General features: G+C 42.2%; 1 protein-coding gene across 1 annotated transcript in view; it reads left to right on the forward strand.

The window, feature by feature from the left end:
• The first annotated feature begins 638 nt into the window (after positions 1 to 638).
• NAXD (NAD(P)HX dehydratase) overlaps positions 639 to 18,556 on the forward strand; it is a 50,460-nt gene continuing 32,542 nt past the window's right edge. Inside the window, 7 exon segments of the mRNA XM_039714211.1 lie at positions 639 to 734; positions 1,322 to 1,681; positions 1,683 to 1,837; positions 3,048 to 3,419; positions 6,809 to 6,959; positions 8,040 to 8,085; positions 9,715 to 9,803. Coding sequence (XP_039570145.1) covers positions 679 to 734; positions 1,322 to 1,681; positions 1,683 to 1,837; positions 3,048 to 3,419; positions 6,809 to 6,959; positions 8,040 to 8,085; positions 9,715 to 9,803 — 1,229 coding nt within the window. The 5' untranslated portion in view covers positions 639 to 678.

Raw genomic sequence — 18,556 nt, forward strand, 5'->3', positions numbered from 1 at the left:
GGAGGGCGCGCCCGCCCGCCCGCGGAGCCCGGCCCGGCCCCGCCGGCGCGGAGCGGAGGCGGAAGCCGCGCCGATGACTTGTGCGCGCTGGGCAGCGGGTGTGCGGAGTCCCGCGCTGTGCCGAGGTAAGAGCGGAGCGGCCCTGCCTTGTCCCCGCCAGCATGTGGGGACGGGGCGCTGTCATCGCCCTGGCCGCCCTGGCCGCGGCCCTCTGGCTGCGGCGTGACGAAGGTACAAACCTCCGAGCGCCGGCCCGGGCGGGAGGCGGGGCCGGGTGGGCGCCGGGTGCTGCCGGAGCCCGCGGGCGGTCGGGCCGGTGCGCGCCCCGCACGGAAGGAAAGGTCGCCGGGCCGAGCAGCCCGGCCGGGGGCTGGGCCGAGGCGGGACGGAGGCGGCGGCGGCCTCGTGACGCTGCTGCCGGAGAGCAAAACCGCAGCGAAGGGGCGGCAGCGGGGCCCAGCGGGATGCAGCCCACCCCCGCCTGCCGCGGGGGCCGGCCGGGCCGCTCACCTGCTCCGCGGAGGGACGGCCGGGGGCGGGGGAAGCGCTCGCAGACCCGACCCCCAGCCCCGCCGCAGGGTCTGCCAGGGGCAGCGGCTGCCGGGTCCCCGCGGGCCTGCGGGCGGCGCCGGCTGCGGCGCGGCTGGGGCTCGCTGACACGGCGGCCAGGGCGCAGCGATGTCGCTGCCCGCGCTGGCGCGGCGCGGCCCGGCACGGCGGTGCGCGGGGGTGAGGTAGGCGCCGAGCGGAGCTGCAGCGCCTTGTGTGTGGGGGTGTGTGCGCGTGTAGGGATCGCGCTCCACTGCGGCGGGGAGGGAGGGAGGAGAAGGAAGGGAGGGAGGCAGGCGCACTGTGATGAGCAGAGCCTCCAGGTCCAGCCAGCGCCGTCGTCCTGTCGCTCCCAGCGGAGCCCGGGGCGGGGGAGCGGCAGCGCACGAATGACTGCCTGAGAGGGGGGGAGGCGAGGACCGCGGCTCCGCGCCGGGTGCCTGCTTGTTTATTTATTTACCATCATCGTTTTCGGAGAGGGCGAGTCAAGGGAGTGAGGCTTTTTTCCTTTTTCCTTTTTGGTTTTTTTTTTTTGCCACCTCACTACCCCTCTTGTTGCAGGTGGCTGCCGTACAGAGCGGCGCCTGGAAAGTTTTGTTTGCGTGCGGGCTGCGAGCGGCGGCGGTCCGGGATGCGGGTCCCGGGGCCCGGCTCCCCGCCGCTTCCCGCCGCACCGCGCCTCCCTCCTCCCCGCCGCCCTCCTCCGCCCCCTCCGTCCCTCCCTCTCTCCCTCCCTCCCTCCTTCCCTCTCCCCGGTGCGCGGCCATTGCAGTGACCCCGGCCGGCCAAGGATGATTACGAACACGCGGGGCTTCCTGTGGTCGGATCTGGAGACGCGGGCGCTTCTGGAGATCTGGGGCGAGGCGGACGTGCAGTCGGCGCTGGACGGCAACTTTCGGAACAGCCATGTGTACCGGGACGTGGCGTGCCGCCTGGCCGAGCTGGGCTTCGAGCGCACCCCCGAGCAGTGCCGCATCCGCATCAAGGGCCTCAAGCGGCAGTACTACCAGGCCCGGGACGGGCTGAAGAAGAACGGGCACGCCCGCAAGATATGCAAGTACTACGACGAGATGGACCGCCCCGCCGCCCGCGGGGCCGCTGGCCGCGCCGCCCACGCCGGGCACGCCGCACAACAGCCGCGAGCTGGACGCCGAGCTGGACGAGGACGCCGGGCCGGAGTCCCCCCGGGACAACTTCACCGAGGATTCCGGCGAGTGCTCTTCCTACGCCGACCACCCCATCAAGGTGGAGTGCCCGCCCTTCGCCATCCCCGTGCCGCCGGGTGACGGTGAGTAGCCTGCGGGCTCCCGGCGCCGGGTGTCCTCCCCTCGCCCCGCGGGCTCTCGCAGCCCGGCTGCCGGCGCTTCTCCGCAGCTAGCGCGCTTCTGAGCGGCTTCTGCCTTATGCTGCTGCCTCCTGCCCCGTCCTTCGCGCTCCGAAACCCGCCCGTGCTTCCCCCCGCTCTTGCACCTTGCGCGTCCCTGTGAACTGGGGAGCGGGCTGCTGCCGCTGCTGGAAATGCTGCATACCGGGGAGGGGAGACGCTGCAGACAGGGACCCTAGTGAGTTTTAATCGGTATTTGTCAATGGGAAAACTAGCGCGGAGATTATCGAGACAAAGTGTCAGGTAGCATTGAGCAAGAAAAAAAGCATCCTTCTCGCTGGAGTGTTTTCCCGTTCCTTGCAGACTGAGTGCAGTTTGCTAATCGGTATTAAAACGGTGATGACGATAATACCTGAAAAATCTCCTTATTGTTGCAGCTGGGCCAGAAGGCTACTAGGGGAGAGCTTTCACATAATAAATTGCATGGGTTAATTCAGAAACAATGTTTCTAACTTTAGCGGGCTTGCGGACAGAAACAGCACTTTGATAAAGCCGTCCTTTCCCTGCGCGTTCTTTACCCTCCACATTTGTATTGTGGAGGTGCTGGGGAAATGCTGCTTGTTTGTTTTCAATCTGGATTAATGCAGGTTGTTTAATACAAACATGAACCTGTCTTCAGAAGTTGACATCACTTAAGCATCAGCCAATTGGTTGACGTTTAAGCAACCTTTTTACATTTAAACCCCATCAAAGAGTTGTTTACACTAATGTTCTTTTGAAATGCAAATCTAGAATGCCAACAGACTGAAACTCAATTTAGATTAATGTGATTATCTGCAATAGACAAATGAGGCTATACTATTTAATAACCTTCACTTAAACCTTTTTAGAAAATGAAAAAGACTCCTATTGTTGAAGTTTAGCACTACAACAATCAAAAAAATGGCTCTGTGATTTTTGTGTTACCCTTGCAACTTGGTAGAAGTTTGTGGGTTTGCTTTGGTACTCTGAAAGAAGTACTATTTATCTCACGTAAATACAGTTCACATTGAGAAAGTGTAACCTAATGCTTTGTGAGACGTTAGGTCACATCTTGTAGGGAGATTTTTTTGCTGCTTTCCTCTTAGAAAATTGTTTTTCATCAGAAAAATAATAGATTCTTTCCTTGCTTTAGGCTTTAAAGAAGTCAGTGCTCCAACCATTACCCCACCTCTCAATCAGCCCAAAAGATCAAAAAAACGCCATACCAATTTGACATTGGATAAAATGATGGAAAAATTTCTGCAGCAGAGCATGGATACAGATGAGAAATTTTACAGATTTGAAGAGCAGAGGCTCAAAATCGAGGACAAGCGTCGGGAAGCTGAGCATGCTCGAGAACTCCAGATGTTACAGATGTTGGGACAGATGTTGGCTGGAATTTCTTCTACTGTATCACAAAGGTCACAGTCTATACCAACAAGTCCACCTCGGAGAACAAACCACCGTTCATATGCGGATAACTTTAATTATAATGCTATGACAGCAACACTTTCTCCACCGATAGGTACTTCCTTCTACAGCATAAATAAAAACTAGGGTACTTTTTAAAGCTTCTGTGTGAAAGCACTGGTAGTAAGCAGCTTTTGAAAATAAAAGCTAATTGGAATTATTTAATCCTGTGGTGAAGGTGTTTGTCTGATGTGGAATGAAATTAAATCATTATTGTACTGGTTATTTAATACAGGTACATTAGTTATAACAAATTTTCATGAGCAAAATTATACCTTTTGAACCCTGTAAACCTTGGGAACTTCTTGCCACATTCACGTCTCTGTACACTGAAGTGAGGAGAAGTTATATATGTAAAAGGCAAGTAGGAGAGTTGCTGGAAGCAATCTGGAAGCGTTAGTTACTCTGTAGCAGAAATATTGCTGCTGTTTTGCTTGAAGTTATCAAGCATAACCCAGTATATGAAGTTAAGGCTGTGTATGTGTTTTTTTAGGGCTGGGAAAAGAGTGGAGTTTTTCCTACACTGAAGCCATCAGATGTTAAGGTCTAGCTTCTTTAAAATAAATTTCTTTACAACAAAATTCTGGAACTTATAAATTAAATACTGTATTATTGTAGTAGGTGTAATAGAAGATGAAAATATTTGCTTTTTTTTTTTTTTCTACACGAGCTCTATAAATTCTATGGGCATCTGAATTTACTTTAAAGAAAAAGACAAAGCAGTATCTCAAGAATTGGTATTTATGCACAAACTCTTCCTTCTGTACCTCATGTGTGGGCCAGAAGCTGATGGTAGCAATCATTAACAAACTCCTTGAGATCTGTGTGCCTGTGGCATTTACCTTTGTCTTGGTCTCTTTGTACCTGGAGGTAGACTGCATGGGCAGGAGGAAATCAGGGATATTCCATCAGTGCTGGAACTAGGGTCAGATTGGGGGCTTAGTGATTGTAGCCTGCCACATGGAAATGCAAAAAGTGTTATTCTCTTCTAATTCTGAATTTTACACTGCTTGGAAGGAAAAAAGTGTAGTTTGAAAAGAGGGGGAAAAAAAAAAGGGAACCAGGCGGCATCAGTGTTGAATAATAATCTGGCATGCCAGATCCTAAGGGGCATTCCCTGAGTTCTGAGAGGCCCTTGCCTCTCAGGAGTGTGTTAGTTATTGGTTATTGTTTCCCTGTAAAATGCATGGCAGGCTGGGTGGTTAGGCCTGTTGAGGGTTTAGGCTGGCAGATCTGGTTGTGTTTCTTGAGTGGATAGTTGGTGTATAGGATTTCCAGGTGGCAACAGACTTTTGCAGATAGATTATGGGATATGAATGGATACAGTGTTTCACTTCTAAAATTACAGAAATTGGTGTGCTTTAGAAAATCCCATAGGAAATTATTTAAGGTTCTAGACTGGGGTGAAGGTACCTGCAAGGCCTTACCATTACTTCTGAAAGTTTTTTCCTGGAAAGCTTAATTATGTGTAGCAACCTGAAACAGGTTCAATTTTTCTTTTTGGATTTCATCATACAGGTGTACAGGCATATTGCACTATGCAAAAATGCATGTTATTTATTTAACTGTAGCAAGAGGAATTTGAGATTCTAATCTTCTAATTGGCAAGAGTGTAAAAAAGTGTTTATGCTAAAATGTGAGCATAATGCTTCAGGCAACACATCTTTTAAGGAATTAAGATTTAATTTGTTAAGAGCTGAATGTGCCATAGTGATTCTGTAGGTAGAGTATGGCTAAATTAAGAATGGCTTTTTGCATAATTCTCTGCTTTCTCTCTATTTATTATGTAGTCATTTTATATTCACATGTGAACAAGAACCAGCAGCGAATAAACACAAGGCCATCTTAGCAACACTGCAGTTTAAGGGTTCCAAGCTAATAAGTAATATTCTTGTGTGGTTGAAAACCAGCAGGTGTGTGAAGTGTGATTTAAAGAAAATAATCTGCCCTATTTTCAGAGTAGATAAGGATTTTGTTCTCCTTTAGGTCACTGCAATGCTATTTTGGCTGTAATCCAAAACAGGTAGTGGGTTTTTTCTTTTATTTTAATTCCTTTCTTTTTTTACCCCCCTTTTTTAATTATTTCTCAGTAAGACTGGGATGCCTGTATTCAAAAGCAAAAGATCAGCTGAGAGTATTTATCATTATTGAAGACTAAACCATACTATTACTGAAGATTAGTATGTCTGGTTTAGATTCTGTGAAAGATAGAGAAAAAAACTGTATTTTGCTGATAGCATGCAGATTTGTAATTTTCTTGTTTATTACATTTTTTCCCCTTTAATTTGCCCAGTACTTCTGGAACAGAATTTTTTTTCCCTTCTTTTTCCTCCTCTCTGTATTTTGGAGTTGTGGGTTGGGGTTATTGAGTTGTGTACAGCTGAAAATAAAGAGTATCATGGGAGTTATTTTCTACATAGTTATGTTATATATGTGTAGCAGTTCTTGAAAGCTTTTAGAAGATCTGTAAAAAAGAAAGTAAGCATGGCTGTGGTCTAGGACACTCATATTAGCATTCAAATAAGCCACTCTTCTGAGCAAAATTTTACTGGTAATGAGGAGCTTTTAAAAACTTGCTCTTTTAGTGTATTTGTTGCAGTTTATAGTTAACGCATTGTTGATAGAAGTAGTGATCTTCACATTTTTCCCATGTTAGGTAAATGTTTCAGTTCTTTCTAGTTGTGATTGTTGAAGTAATTTTTCCTTCTAAATTTTTGTAGCCTTTTGGAAGAGTCATTTCATATATAGCTTACTGAGTGTGCAGTTGTTTTAGTATGTGTCTTGACATGTAGCTTTGCATCAGAGATCTGGAGATGTATTATAGCTAAAAATGATCTTTGTGATATTTGTGATGTTTGCATCTAGTGCGTTGGATTAGAGTTTTGCAGAAAGACTTTCACTATGCTTTGTAACCACCTACCAAAATAAAAAAGCAGTGAGCTAGGCCCTGATTCTGCTAAGAGGTGCAAGTCTTTAAGGGGAAGCGAAATAAAAGGTAGGGTGTCCATTTAAAATTTGGTTTCAGTTGCTTTGTGCTTGCTCTGTGGATGTGTTCAGTCCTTACTAAGTGTTCCTATTTCAGTTGAGATTAATTATGGAACTGATTTCAGGCTGAACTAAGAAGGTATTTCTAGTTACAAAACGTTCATGTAACTATTCTGGGTTGTTGCCTCTTTCTGTACCTGAGCCCTAAATTAGAACTGTGAACAGTCAGTGCGAATATTCTCTTCATCAGACCCTGAATGCATTTTTATAATTATCACCTTCCCTAGTTACTCACCGTTCTAAAGGCCTTAAAGTGACAAAGCAGTTGGATTTTAGAAGTATGTCACTTCGTGTATCTTTGTGTAGTTTTATTAGTGTACATGAGTGCTTAAAAGAAATGCTTGGCAGTAGTTTAAGAAAGAACATTCTTTGAAGTAACACTTATTTTCTTCTTTTCAGTTATAGAGAGGTCTTTTTCACTGCACAGAACACACACTCTGAAGGATATGGAGAATATTTTTCAGCTGGTGCGCAATGTTATCCCTCCTCTAACAGGGAAAAAGCATAAAGGTCAAGATGGTCGTATAGGCATTGTTGGAGGATGTCGAGAGTAAGTTAAATAGAAATTTGATTTTTGCTTCTGATAAAGCATCAGGATTTCATAACTGTTTGGAGAAGCCATTCAAACTCACCTTACACTTAAACCACAGTTTTCCAGAGAGCTTTAGTACTCCATCATCATGACCATGCATACTTAGGAAAGAACATGGTACCTTGCAGATGTGTTGCAAAATTTTTATACTGAATGCTATGGGAACTTAAAATGCTGTTTGTGTCTACCTTCTCTGTCTCTTTTGACCACCAAACTCTCTGCTTTCAGTGTTGGTCTTTTCCCATTGCATGGTGAGATTTTAGAATAAGTAGGTAAGACAGTGGCACATCTGATTTTTTGCCTTTGTGGGAACTGTGTCTCTATTTTCTTATGCTATGTTTTCTTGTGTGCTTTTTATTTTGATAAATATTGGTGTTTAGTGGACTCTGTCAATGCCTTGCTTTACGTACTGAAGTAATGGAAATATCCTATTTCAGGGATACTGCATAAATCATTAAATTTATACTGCATAAATCAGTTAAATACTGTATTGACCTAGAAACAATATTGGCCACAGTACTTTAAAGGAGCCACTACACCTTCCTTCTTTTCATTTTCCTCTTTTGAAAGAGATGTGACATCTTTCTCCTGTAAGAGAGATCTACTGTTGGACATCTGCTGTGAATAAACATTTCATAAAGAGCAAAAAGGTGCTGTCTTGTAGCTGGGTCAAATAGCCAGGAGTTAGAAGCTAATGGTCATAGGTACTTCCCTCCTGGTTGAAGTAAGCTCCTTTGGAGAGCAATTGTGTTCATATCTCTCTCTTTAGTCTTTATAAAGAGAATTTAGGACAACTGGAATCACAGTTTAGGCACTTTAGTTAAGCATGTAAAGCCAGATGGGATTGATCCAGGTCACAGGTCCCATATTTAGCTTGCAAACAGTTTTTGGCTCTTGTTTGTTTGTCTCTGAAGTTTTACCTCTTTCACTTGAGAAAATTTTGCTGGTTTATGGCGTGATCTGTGTAAATATTTCTATACAAGATCATTATCTAATCTCATTACTGTGGTTCCTAACCTAAATTTTATTTCATTTTAGATACACTGGAGCACCATATTTTGCTGCAATTACAGCTCTCAAAGTGGTATGTGTTCCTCTTTACAAGTCCAAAATGAACTTTTTATGATTTCTGTTGCCTAGGTGTAATTTTTAAAATATCATTCATTGTGTAGTGCACATGAACTTTGAGCCTCTAGAAGGTCTTCTCTTAAGCAAAGAAAATCCTTAGTTCAGAATTTGTAGAAATACTTTGTAAATGTGTCACTTACTGTGTTTCATTCACTGTGTTTCCTTTTTCTGTGTAAGGTGAGGTTAGAAATATGTCCAAAGTTTGACAATTTCAGGGAGTTGGATAGGAAATTTTAAGTCTTGATGGAATGTTTGCTCCAAAAGTGAACAATAAAATAACCTTAGATTATTGTTTAGTTATGTTTTTGTGCTATTGTGAGTTCTTCAGATTTTTTTTTCTGGACCTGATAGTTAACTATGTTGAATGAAATAACTTTCTTTTAAAACTTAAAACTTTAGCCTAGTAAAATTCTTACATGCAGTAAGTTTAAAGATTGGAGGTGGAATTCCATGTAATTTCTAATAGCCTATTTTATTTGCATTCTAGTCTTCAGCAGAAGTATTTTCTAAGCTTTTTTTTTCTAGAAGCATGAACTTCCTTATTTTATTGACACATTGAATGGCTAAACAGACGACATAAATACAGGGTGTATGTAAACACACAAATGTGAACAAGTCATGCTTGCATGATACATCTGATTTTCAGAAAGCTGTGTATAGTTTGTCAGTACTTTCAGCTCATTGTGTATGTTTTTCTTTTTGAAGATTTCTCTCAATGTGTAGGTAACCATCCCAGATATTTCCAACCACTTTTTCCCTCAAACCCTTAAAGATTTGAAACTGAAATGATAATATTTAACCACTCAGCTTTCTGTCCACTATGTGCAAGTCCAGTAGCAATAGTAGGAGGTTCCTTACTGAAGTCAGTTGATTTCAGACTGTTACACCTGCATATAAACAAGTCAGAGTGGCTTGAACTGTTCAATGTATAGCAGTAAAGCAGAGAAGACACTCCTTGATACTGGGAAATTTCAGTATGCGTGACCAATACAAGATCACTGGTCTGGTCACTGCTTACATAATTTTATGTGTATTCTGATTTTTTGAGATAGTAGCACAAGCTTGAGTCTCAACTCTTCAGCTTTAATGTTTATTTAACATAGGGTGTGTTGCTGAAATTGTGCCAGCCTTTTTCATGTATGAATTTGGCTCATTGAGTAAAAATGGTAGGACTAGAAATGTAATCATGGCTCACCATAGCTATATGCAAGTATGTTGCAGTAGTATTATGACTTTCTTAAGTAGTTTTACTCATGTTCATCTGTGTTCTTTTGTACATGAGACATTGTATTCTTTGCTTATCTATGGATGAGAAACATTTCTCAAGTGAATAAAAATTTGAGAGTTGTGTTTTCAGTCATCCTGTTAGTGAGAAACAGAAAAAAATTATATTGGAAGTTAGATACAAAAATAACAGAACATTTCATACTAGTCTATGTAAAATAGAAGAAACATAATAAAATTTGTTTAAATTATCAAGAAGAAAGAATTCAGTTGAATTATTAGTTGAGTAATCTTTGGAATGATAAAGTTGTTATCATTAAATATAAATTTGATAATACTGTTTGCAAATTTTCTTTTTTAGGGTGCAGATTTATCCCACGTGTTTTGTACCAAAGATGCAGCAACAGTAATCAAATCATATAGTCCAGAGCTGATTGTTCATCCAGTTCTGTAAGTGATTTATGTTTTGTTTAAATGAGCTAGTCAGGCTTACTAGTTTTAATATTTCAGTCTGATAATTGATTAGTTTGTTATTTCTTTTGCTGAGTTACTGGATGTATGAGCTGGAGATCACAAAAACTCCAGGCTTTGTCCTTTCATTACGACTAGTTTAATATTTAATATGGGACAGTCAGCTGTGAATTTCTTTTCATGTCTGTCTAAGTACAAGTTTTAAAAAGCAGAGATCTTTCTTTCTGCTTCTTTTTGACCTGTTCTGTGATTGTAATGCATTTCCCAGTGAACAGTAGCAAGATCCAGAGCTACAAATTACTACAAGTCAGCATTTTGCAATCTGCATTTGAAAGGCAAATGGAGTGTGTTCTCTTGCTTCTTCAGCCCTGATAGTATTTAATAGTAGTGTGTGTTTGCCTCTCACTGCTGTGTATATAGACACCTAGGAAAAATTACAAGTCAAGAGAGATGCTAATTCCCCTTTTTTCTTCATGAGTATGTTGCTTGAAAGAACATACTGTTCTTGGGAGCAAATAGATGTTCCAAAATTATATAAAATAAGGGTTTAATTAACAAGAAGATGAAAAGTTTAATAAGTGACTGTCCTCTGATTGGGAAAATCTGTGTGTGTGCTTCTCTGAATTTTTGTTCTGAAATGTGTTACTGATTAATGAACTTTCATGGGATAAATTTGTTTCAATTAGGTGTTATGATGGTTTGCAATGAGCACTGCAAATTGAAATTAAGATGTGTGCCTTAGGTGTGAGTTTAGCTCGCACCAGTGCGTGTCACAGTCTGCTGGTGTACATAGCAAAGCTGTGATTAGGGTAGGAAAAGCATAATTTAAAAACATGTTTGTCAGATATTGCTGTCAGGAAGGATTTATGAGAGCAGAAATATTTTGGTGTCTGAGAACAAGAATGTGGTCTTCCTTATGGGGATGCCTGTGGTTGGAAGTTGTAAGTTTATTGTGTTCTGAAGGTGGGTTTCATTCCTCTCGCTGGAGACAGAGGTGCTTAGAAGGAAGGCAGTTAAACAGGGTTGTGTTTTGTTGGCTGCTTTTTCCCCCTCTCTGCAAAGGTAGAAGAAACCCATAACTTTATGGATTTCAGACCAAATAAAAATGATGTTTGAAAGCAAGGGAGAGATGGGTAGGGTTTTTACCAGTATGACAGTTTGCCTCTTCGGTCTAAAAAGCATCTCTTCCGTTGATGTTCTCTCTGATATCTTATGATAGCAAATGCAATGGAGAAGCCTAATGGCAATATTAACATTTAACTTGAGGTGTCTGGATGTGTTCCACGTGAGGTACAGCAGATGGTCATCTTGTACGGTAACAAGTTGACCTTGCCTTGGGAAAAGCTTGGTTTGTGTACTCGGTGGTTCTGGTTCTTGATGTCTGGTCATGGAAAACGTTAATAGGAGAAATGGAAGCAGCACAGAGGAAAAGGGAGCTGAAAACAGGATTAACAGTAAACTTTCTGTTCATGAAGAACCAGAACAGGCCTGCTAAGTAAGAGTGGGATTTTTTTTGTATACAGATTCTCAGTGTCTTCTGTGGGATTTAGATTTCAGTAAAAACTCTGATCTTTCTACCTGCCAAGAGAACTTTTGATTTTAAACTTCTGCTCTGTCTATGAGTTCCTTGAGACATACCCAGTATAGTTAATCTACAGATTTTCATATGCATGTATCTTTTAAGTCTGTGACTCAGTATTTAATACTTTTAATAAAACTGATTAATTTCTTGCAGACAGCTGGGCTAATTGCATGATGAAGTGGATCTCTAAATATTGTGTACGTGACATTCAAAATGAAAAAAATGCAAATGTATAAGTGTTCAGATTTTATTTATTGAATTTTCTCATATTTTTATATCTTCTGCTTCATTCTCAAACCAGGACAGAGGGAAAGAGAAAACAGTCTTTTCTGGTTAGAAAAGAAAGAAATCTTGATTGACTCTACTTAGCGCAGGTTTTATTGAAATTTACACTAACAGCCTATTTTTCTTGTGAGGTCCTTTGTGTTCAGTGTCACACTTTTCATATGATCCTTTATGTGTTGTGGAGCTGTTTGAGTTCCGCGGGCACGGCCGGCTGCTCCTGATTCAGAGCCTGATCTCCTAAACAATCTTTGTGCTTTCTCCCGGGCCGCGCTTCACGCATGGAGGAACCTCCGGGTAAAACCCACGAGCAGCTATGGCATTGTTTTCTTTTGTGGCTCTCCTTAAAACTCTGCTTTGTTATGATTTCTCCATGACCCTCAGAGTAACTAGGTAGCTGTTGTACCACTCTCTTATTATGCTAATCATAATTATGGCCCCGTGTGCTCAACTCTCTGTTTGAGCAGCTTGGCACTTGGCCAGGGTTCAGCTGCCATTTTGTACTGCCGGGAGTCTGACATTTTATCATCTTAGCTGCCACTGCCTTCTCTACTGCCTTCACCTCACAGGGGATCACCTCAAGGGAAGAAAATACTCTTTTCTTGCCCTCTCTGGATGCTCAGGCTCTTCTGGCTCATTAGAGCTGCTGTTGTGGATCTTTGCCAGTATGACTGGTGAAGGCATGAGAGAGTTAGAAGTTGGACCGGGGCGTTTCAGGTCTTTGGCAATCACTTGTCACTTGAAGGATGCAGAGAATGTTATGTGAGAATCATTGAGCAGGATTGCAGAAGGAGTTATGAAAATGAACATCCATCTTGCAGCATTGCCAGGGCAATTCCATGTGACTTCAGATGTAGTCAATCCTGGGAATCCTTTTGGTGTGACATTCCATGCTGGGGACACCCATAGTGCCATCCTCTCTGTGGTTTTTGTTTCTTGCCTTCACTCCCTCTAAGTGAATGTGAGAGCTGGGACTGCATGTGGCAGCCTGGGATCTGGAAAAATGAAGCTTCAGCACCTGGCTCTATGTCCTCACTACCTGAGGAGAATAATGAAAGCAGAGTGTCTAGGGGCTGGGAATAGTCAATATTGTCAATAGTAACTTTTCCTTTTTATTCAGAGATTCTGTCAAACGCATTATGGCCCCTTCCACAACAGCCTGATATTATTCAAAAATTGACCAGCTAACCAGTTCAATACTATTGATGTCTGACTTTTTGCTTTCCTGCAGAGAAGCAAAAAATGTGTGTTGCAGAAGTTGGGGTCTTTTGAATAGTGGAAAATACCCAGTCTTGGTGACATCTTGTCTCCTTGATCTTGTCACTGCTACCTCAGGTTTGTGCTGCGTTTTCCTGTTCCGTCAGCTAATGTGCTCCTACTGTGAATGCTTCACAAATATAGGCAAGACAAAGCCTAGCTTTGGCATTTTATTAAGTTTTATTGCAGGTGTTCTGTGCGTGGATTTTTGCTGTAGATGTGTGCACACTTCCTTCATGCTTTCTAGAGAAGAGTTTTCCTCAGCTTTTTTATATTTGCCATGTTAGTAGCCTGGCTCAGATCAGGTTGAATAGACTTCTTGGATATCTGGGTTAGCTTACCCTGTCCTGGTAGGCAAGTGATCACAGAGCTGAATGAGCTGTAGGAACCCGGGTGGCTGTATGTTAAAAGAAGGGAGAATAAATCTATTGTGCTATTTTCCCCTTTTGTAGGGACTTTTTGTAATTGTACAGAGATTTTCTTCTCTGTAGGCCAGAAAAGAGCCAGATACTACTGAGTAGCCCTCTTGTAAGCTGGGTATCAGACAGTTTGTGAAATCAACAGTCAGTATACTCCTTGATCTCCAGGGTTTTATCAGAGAAGCAGAATGAGGTCATTAATTTCTTGTGGTGCCAAAGAGGTGATGTAATTTTACATTACCAACCAAAAAACCCACCCTTGAACAAGGCATGGATTTAGAACTAAAACTTTTCTCTTAGCTGGTTATATCTTTGGGTTTGTGTGCACTAGGAAAGATTGTCAGAATTACTTGAAGTCTTACAGTTAATTGCAGAGTTGAGGTTTTGGGTTGCATTTTGGAAAAGATTATTCTTTTGAGTTTGAAATAAGAGTAATTGGGAAGAAAATACTCCTGAGGCTGGACTGTTTCTGCAGGCCAATTACTTTTAATGAAGAAACTCAATGAAGATCAGGGTTACTGGAACATATTTTACCTAGTTGTATTGAATTTTGTCTATGTTTTGAGCATTTGAAAAAATCATCTTATAGAAGGCCCAACAAAAAGCTCAATATTTTTGGTCTCCTGTAATTTATTATGTGGAGAGGAGGTGCAAAAGCATCGATGCGGTGTGGGAGGACGCTCATACATTTCAGTTGTGTTAGCTAAGGATAGCTATTAAACACTACTTTGGTGTAATGCTGGCACTAACCTCACTTTTGGATCAGCTGCTGGAAGAAGTGCAGAGTTGCTGTCACCAGGGAAAGTCAGGGGATAAACAGAGATCCCTCCAACAATCAAAAAGATGTCTCACAGGTGACTTGGCTGCTGGATCCCTATTACACCAGCAGAGAAGATGAAGGAAGATATAAACTTTGTGTTCTTTCTTCCAGAGCCTCATTTAGACATCAGCCTGGCTAGGAATCACATGAGAAAGTTCAGGGTTTTTTTCTTAAGTACTTAGCGGGAGACAAAGGTCAGTTTCTATGTGCTGACTTAAAGAATTTATATATTTAAACTCTTTCTTGTTCTGTCATGCAATGCCGTGGCCAAAACTTGCTTATGGGCCTGTTTTCTGTGTCCAGCTTTCTTGGCAAAAATCTGCTCCTTCTTTGCTGTGTTGCAGAGTGAATAAAAGCAGGGAGGTGTATTCACCCTGTGCTACAGTCCCTTTCCTTCCTGTAATTGCAGAGATCCCATGTGATTCCAGCAGAGGTTTTGTCACCTCCTCAAAGTGTGAGAAGTAGCCGAAGATTTTTAGCATTGCTGCAGGGAGTGCTGCTGTCCTTGCTGCTTTCTGATATGTCAGAAAGAGATGTACTCCAGTTAGATCTGGCCCAATTTATCTTCCTGAATGCTTGCCATACTGCTGTGATTTGAAACCAGGATCAAATTTCTTTGGTTTTCAATCTTCCTTGAGTTTGAGTGAAGGCAGGCATCCCTGGCGTTTATTTTTGAAGGTTTTAGGATCCCCCCTTTTTTTTCTCCAGATGACAATAAGCAAAGCAGATACTTAGGCTGAGACCTGTTCTGTCTTCTCATGTGTCCACAGCTGACTGGAAGTACTCTAGCCTTCTGGGTATGCAACTATTATTTTAAATGTGTTCCTTTCTGAGGGAAATTTCATTGTCATCTTCTGTCTATGGCTTTTAAAGTCACAAGTTTGGTTGATTGCTGTCCATTTGAAAAATATTAGCCAGATTGTATTTATCAATTCAGTTCACAGGAGTTATAATGGGTCAAGACCACTTCCATGAACTCTGAAAACAGGGGGTCAAGACATTTGGTTATCATTATGCTTTTGGAGAGGATTGTCATAATACACACGGGTAATGTGGTTGAGATCAAAACAAACTACAACTGATTTAAGTATTGGTATATATCTAAGTGCAGGTCATAAAATGATTGTGTTGGTAGCTGTAGTATCTTTACAAGGCTAGATAAGGTTGACTTTCAGCACTGTAGTCTTGGCTGGGTGAGAAGTCTCAGCAAACAGTCAGGCAACAGCTTCTTCTCCTTTGGGGTTCTCTCACAGGATGCAGGGGGCTCTGCTCTGCTTAAGAGAGGTGATCCCATTTGTGTGGTGCATTTGGGCTCATTGTTAGAGAGGCTGTTGTTGGCTCCAATGCCTCTAGAGTGTGACCACCCTAATTCCTAATGCAGCAGAACATCTGATACCCAAGTGAGTGTCTGGTGTCCAAGCAGCAGCCATGGAAAACACTTTTAGTCATTGTCATTATGAAACAAAGCCCAAAACAACGATGTGGTCAATATGGCATTTTTTTTCTAAATGTTTGCCTCAATAGGTCATTCAAGCTTTTACTGCCTTGAAGGTAGAATAGGGAGCAAGTAAAAGCTCTGGTATCTGCACATTGAGAGTAGCCCCTTCCTATGAACTTGTGATACCACTGCTTCTCCTGGATAATGGGTTGCTGTTCTTGCTGCTGCTAATAGAAGAAGCCTACCAGGTTCACTTCTGGTGTCTAAATTAATGTACTCAATGTCTGGAAAAGAAGATTTGAATAGAATTCAATCCCTCTCTCATCAAGGTCTTTATTTCTCTTTCATTTTCTTTTCTGTTATTTAATCAAATTGTAACTGGAAAAGATGTATTGTCTATCCAGTGTTTACAGATTGTATACAACTTAACGATGTAAACAGCCTGTTAGATGAAAATGACCCTTTTGTCTTCCAAACTTGGGGGGGGGGGCATTTTAATATGCTAATCCTAATTTAATAAATGTTTCTCTTTTTGTTCTCTAATTGCATCCAGACAGCTTCATGCCGTTGTGTTGTCTTTGTGATTTGCTCTACCTGACTGAGGTGCTTGGTGAGAGACACAAGAGTTGATAATAGGCTCAATGAGCTTCTCTAGAAGCTGTTATTTCCAGTTCTGTTCATGGGACTGAAAGAGGCTGCCTGCAGCCCTTGGGCTTCTGGAAATTTGGCATTAATTTACAAGAAAGATTATTTAAATGTTGGCAAATACAGCCACTTTTAGAATAGAGAATTAGTTTAATTTTATGCTCAACATTTTTTTGCATTGTTTGGGTTTGCTTTTCTTTCCTTTGACCCGTCCTTTCCAGGATAATTTCACTCCCTATCTTATTTTCCCAATACAAAGGTCATCCAAGGTTTACCACAATTGATAACAATTAGTTTTCTGAGAGAACTACTTCAGTTCTAGAGCTACACATTGTGTCCCATCTTTGGCTCTTTTGATATGTTGTATTACATGAAAGTTCCAAGTGTCAGTAGGTCTAACATTTGATTCACATTAATTATAATTACCTGCAGTGTTTGGACAAACAAAACTGAAACTCTTTCATCCTCAGATCAGAAACTTTTTCCCATCTTTGAAGAGAAGTCTGTAGGTTTGCTATGAAACTGCCCCCTTAGTGTGGCTTTGTCTGAGTTTGCATAAACAACCTTGTGCAGTGGTACAACTTAATGCATTTGGAGTTGCCTCAGTCATACCAAGTGTGTACAGATAACAAGCAGAATTTGAATAATGTACTCTCCAGAGAGGAGCCATATAGTCAGTCAGGTGACAGCAGTCTTGCTTTTGTCCCATGTTCTTCTCTAGCAGGAGGTCCCACTGATTGGCATTTTCTGGTGTCCAAACCACATCTCTGATTGCTAAGGAGGTACCAGCTCTGCCTGAGACCCATGTGAAGAGCTGCAGTCCTGCTGCCTCCTGTTTGTGCTGTCATTCATGCTTATCTACTATTTCTGTAGCTCCTGGTTATACCCTTGCTGACTTTGCTTCACATTTTCTTGTTTCCATGTAAAATTTGACAAGGCTGCACCTTATCTCTTGTTCCTTTCCCTCCTCCAGAAAGCAGTGACAGAAGCTGTCATTCATTCTGAATGGGGAAAGCTGCTGTGTTTAGAGCTTTCTATGATTATTTAAAGCTGTTGCTTGGTGGCTTTTGATGATTTGGTAAAAGCCAGTCTTTGAATAAAGTGCAGCATAGAACAAAATTTGATTTCTTCGGAGGATTAGGGATGGGAGTGGTGTTTCAGGTCCTAGCTGTCAAGTGTCCCCCCACTCTGGGCAGTGACCAGCCTAGAGCAGACTTTCAAGCAGATGGCACCTGTCAGATATCTTTTACAAACAGCTCTAGAAGATGCTTGGGAACTGTGGGTGATACTAGGGCAGTAGCCACCGTCTTTGATGTTTGTTGGGGATTTCTTGTTTGTTTTTTTAATGTTATGAGTTTTTGTCTGTTTATCTGTTTTTGGAAAGATTAATACATCAAGCTTTCCCTAAGATGAAGATCTACAGAACTGTGTTTTAGGACAATTTTTATTGTGCCATAGTGAAATATAGAAGAGTTCTGAAGAGCAAAAAGCTTAACTTAGTTCTTCTTTCTTTATTAGCTCTTCCCCTCAAGGCTGTCCCCAATGGCTTCTCCCAGTCTGTACTCAAATCTAGAACTGGCCCAATCCAGGTGCAGCACCTTGCACTCCTTGAACTTCATGAGGTTAATGTGGCAAAAGTTACCTAAAGCCACTAATAATTTAGAGAAAATTTGTCCTCACCATTTTAGAGACTTAGTGATGTTTAATTTGAAGAATCCTTGTCTATTTTGCCAGAGAAAGTACTTTCCTCAATATATTCTGTAAGCAGAGAAAAGAGGAAAAAGATAAACATGCAAGATACTGAGCACCATACCCTGGTCCTGTCTGCCCAGCAGCTTCAGAGACAGCAAATTATAAAGGTGTTGTGTTTGCCTTCCCAAGACATCATCAGTCATCTCAGCCTCTCCTTACCTCTCATTAACAGCCAAGGAAAGCTGATCAGACCCCATCTCTGGTGTCCTTTTCCATCGTGTGCCTCCATGTAACCCCCTCTGTCTGCTTGCTTGTTTTTTTAGATCTGACTAATGGATAATTTGTGAAGTTGATTCCAGGATTGCTGACGTTAGGTTTAGACTCTTTCTTACCTACACAGCTTCACAGATACGACACAAGTTACAAAAGCTCCTTCAGTTTTTCTTATTAGTTATTCTGTTGTCTTGCAGTTGTTATTTATGTGTTTACCCTCAGTTCTTTAATATGTGCAGTCAGAGGTTTATTGGTTGCTTTGCAGACAAGGTTTTGAGGAAGTGTTTGGGAGTTTGGAGAGGTGTTGCTTAGTTGCTTGATTGA

Source organism: Passer montanus, unplaced genomic scaffold, assembly GCF_014805655.1.
Source record: "Passer montanus isolate IOZ18808 unplaced genomic scaffold, ASM1480565v1 scaffold3, whole genome shotgun sequence".
Lineage (NCBI taxonomy): Eukaryota > Metazoa > Chordata > Aves > Passeriformes > Passeridae > Passer > Passer montanus.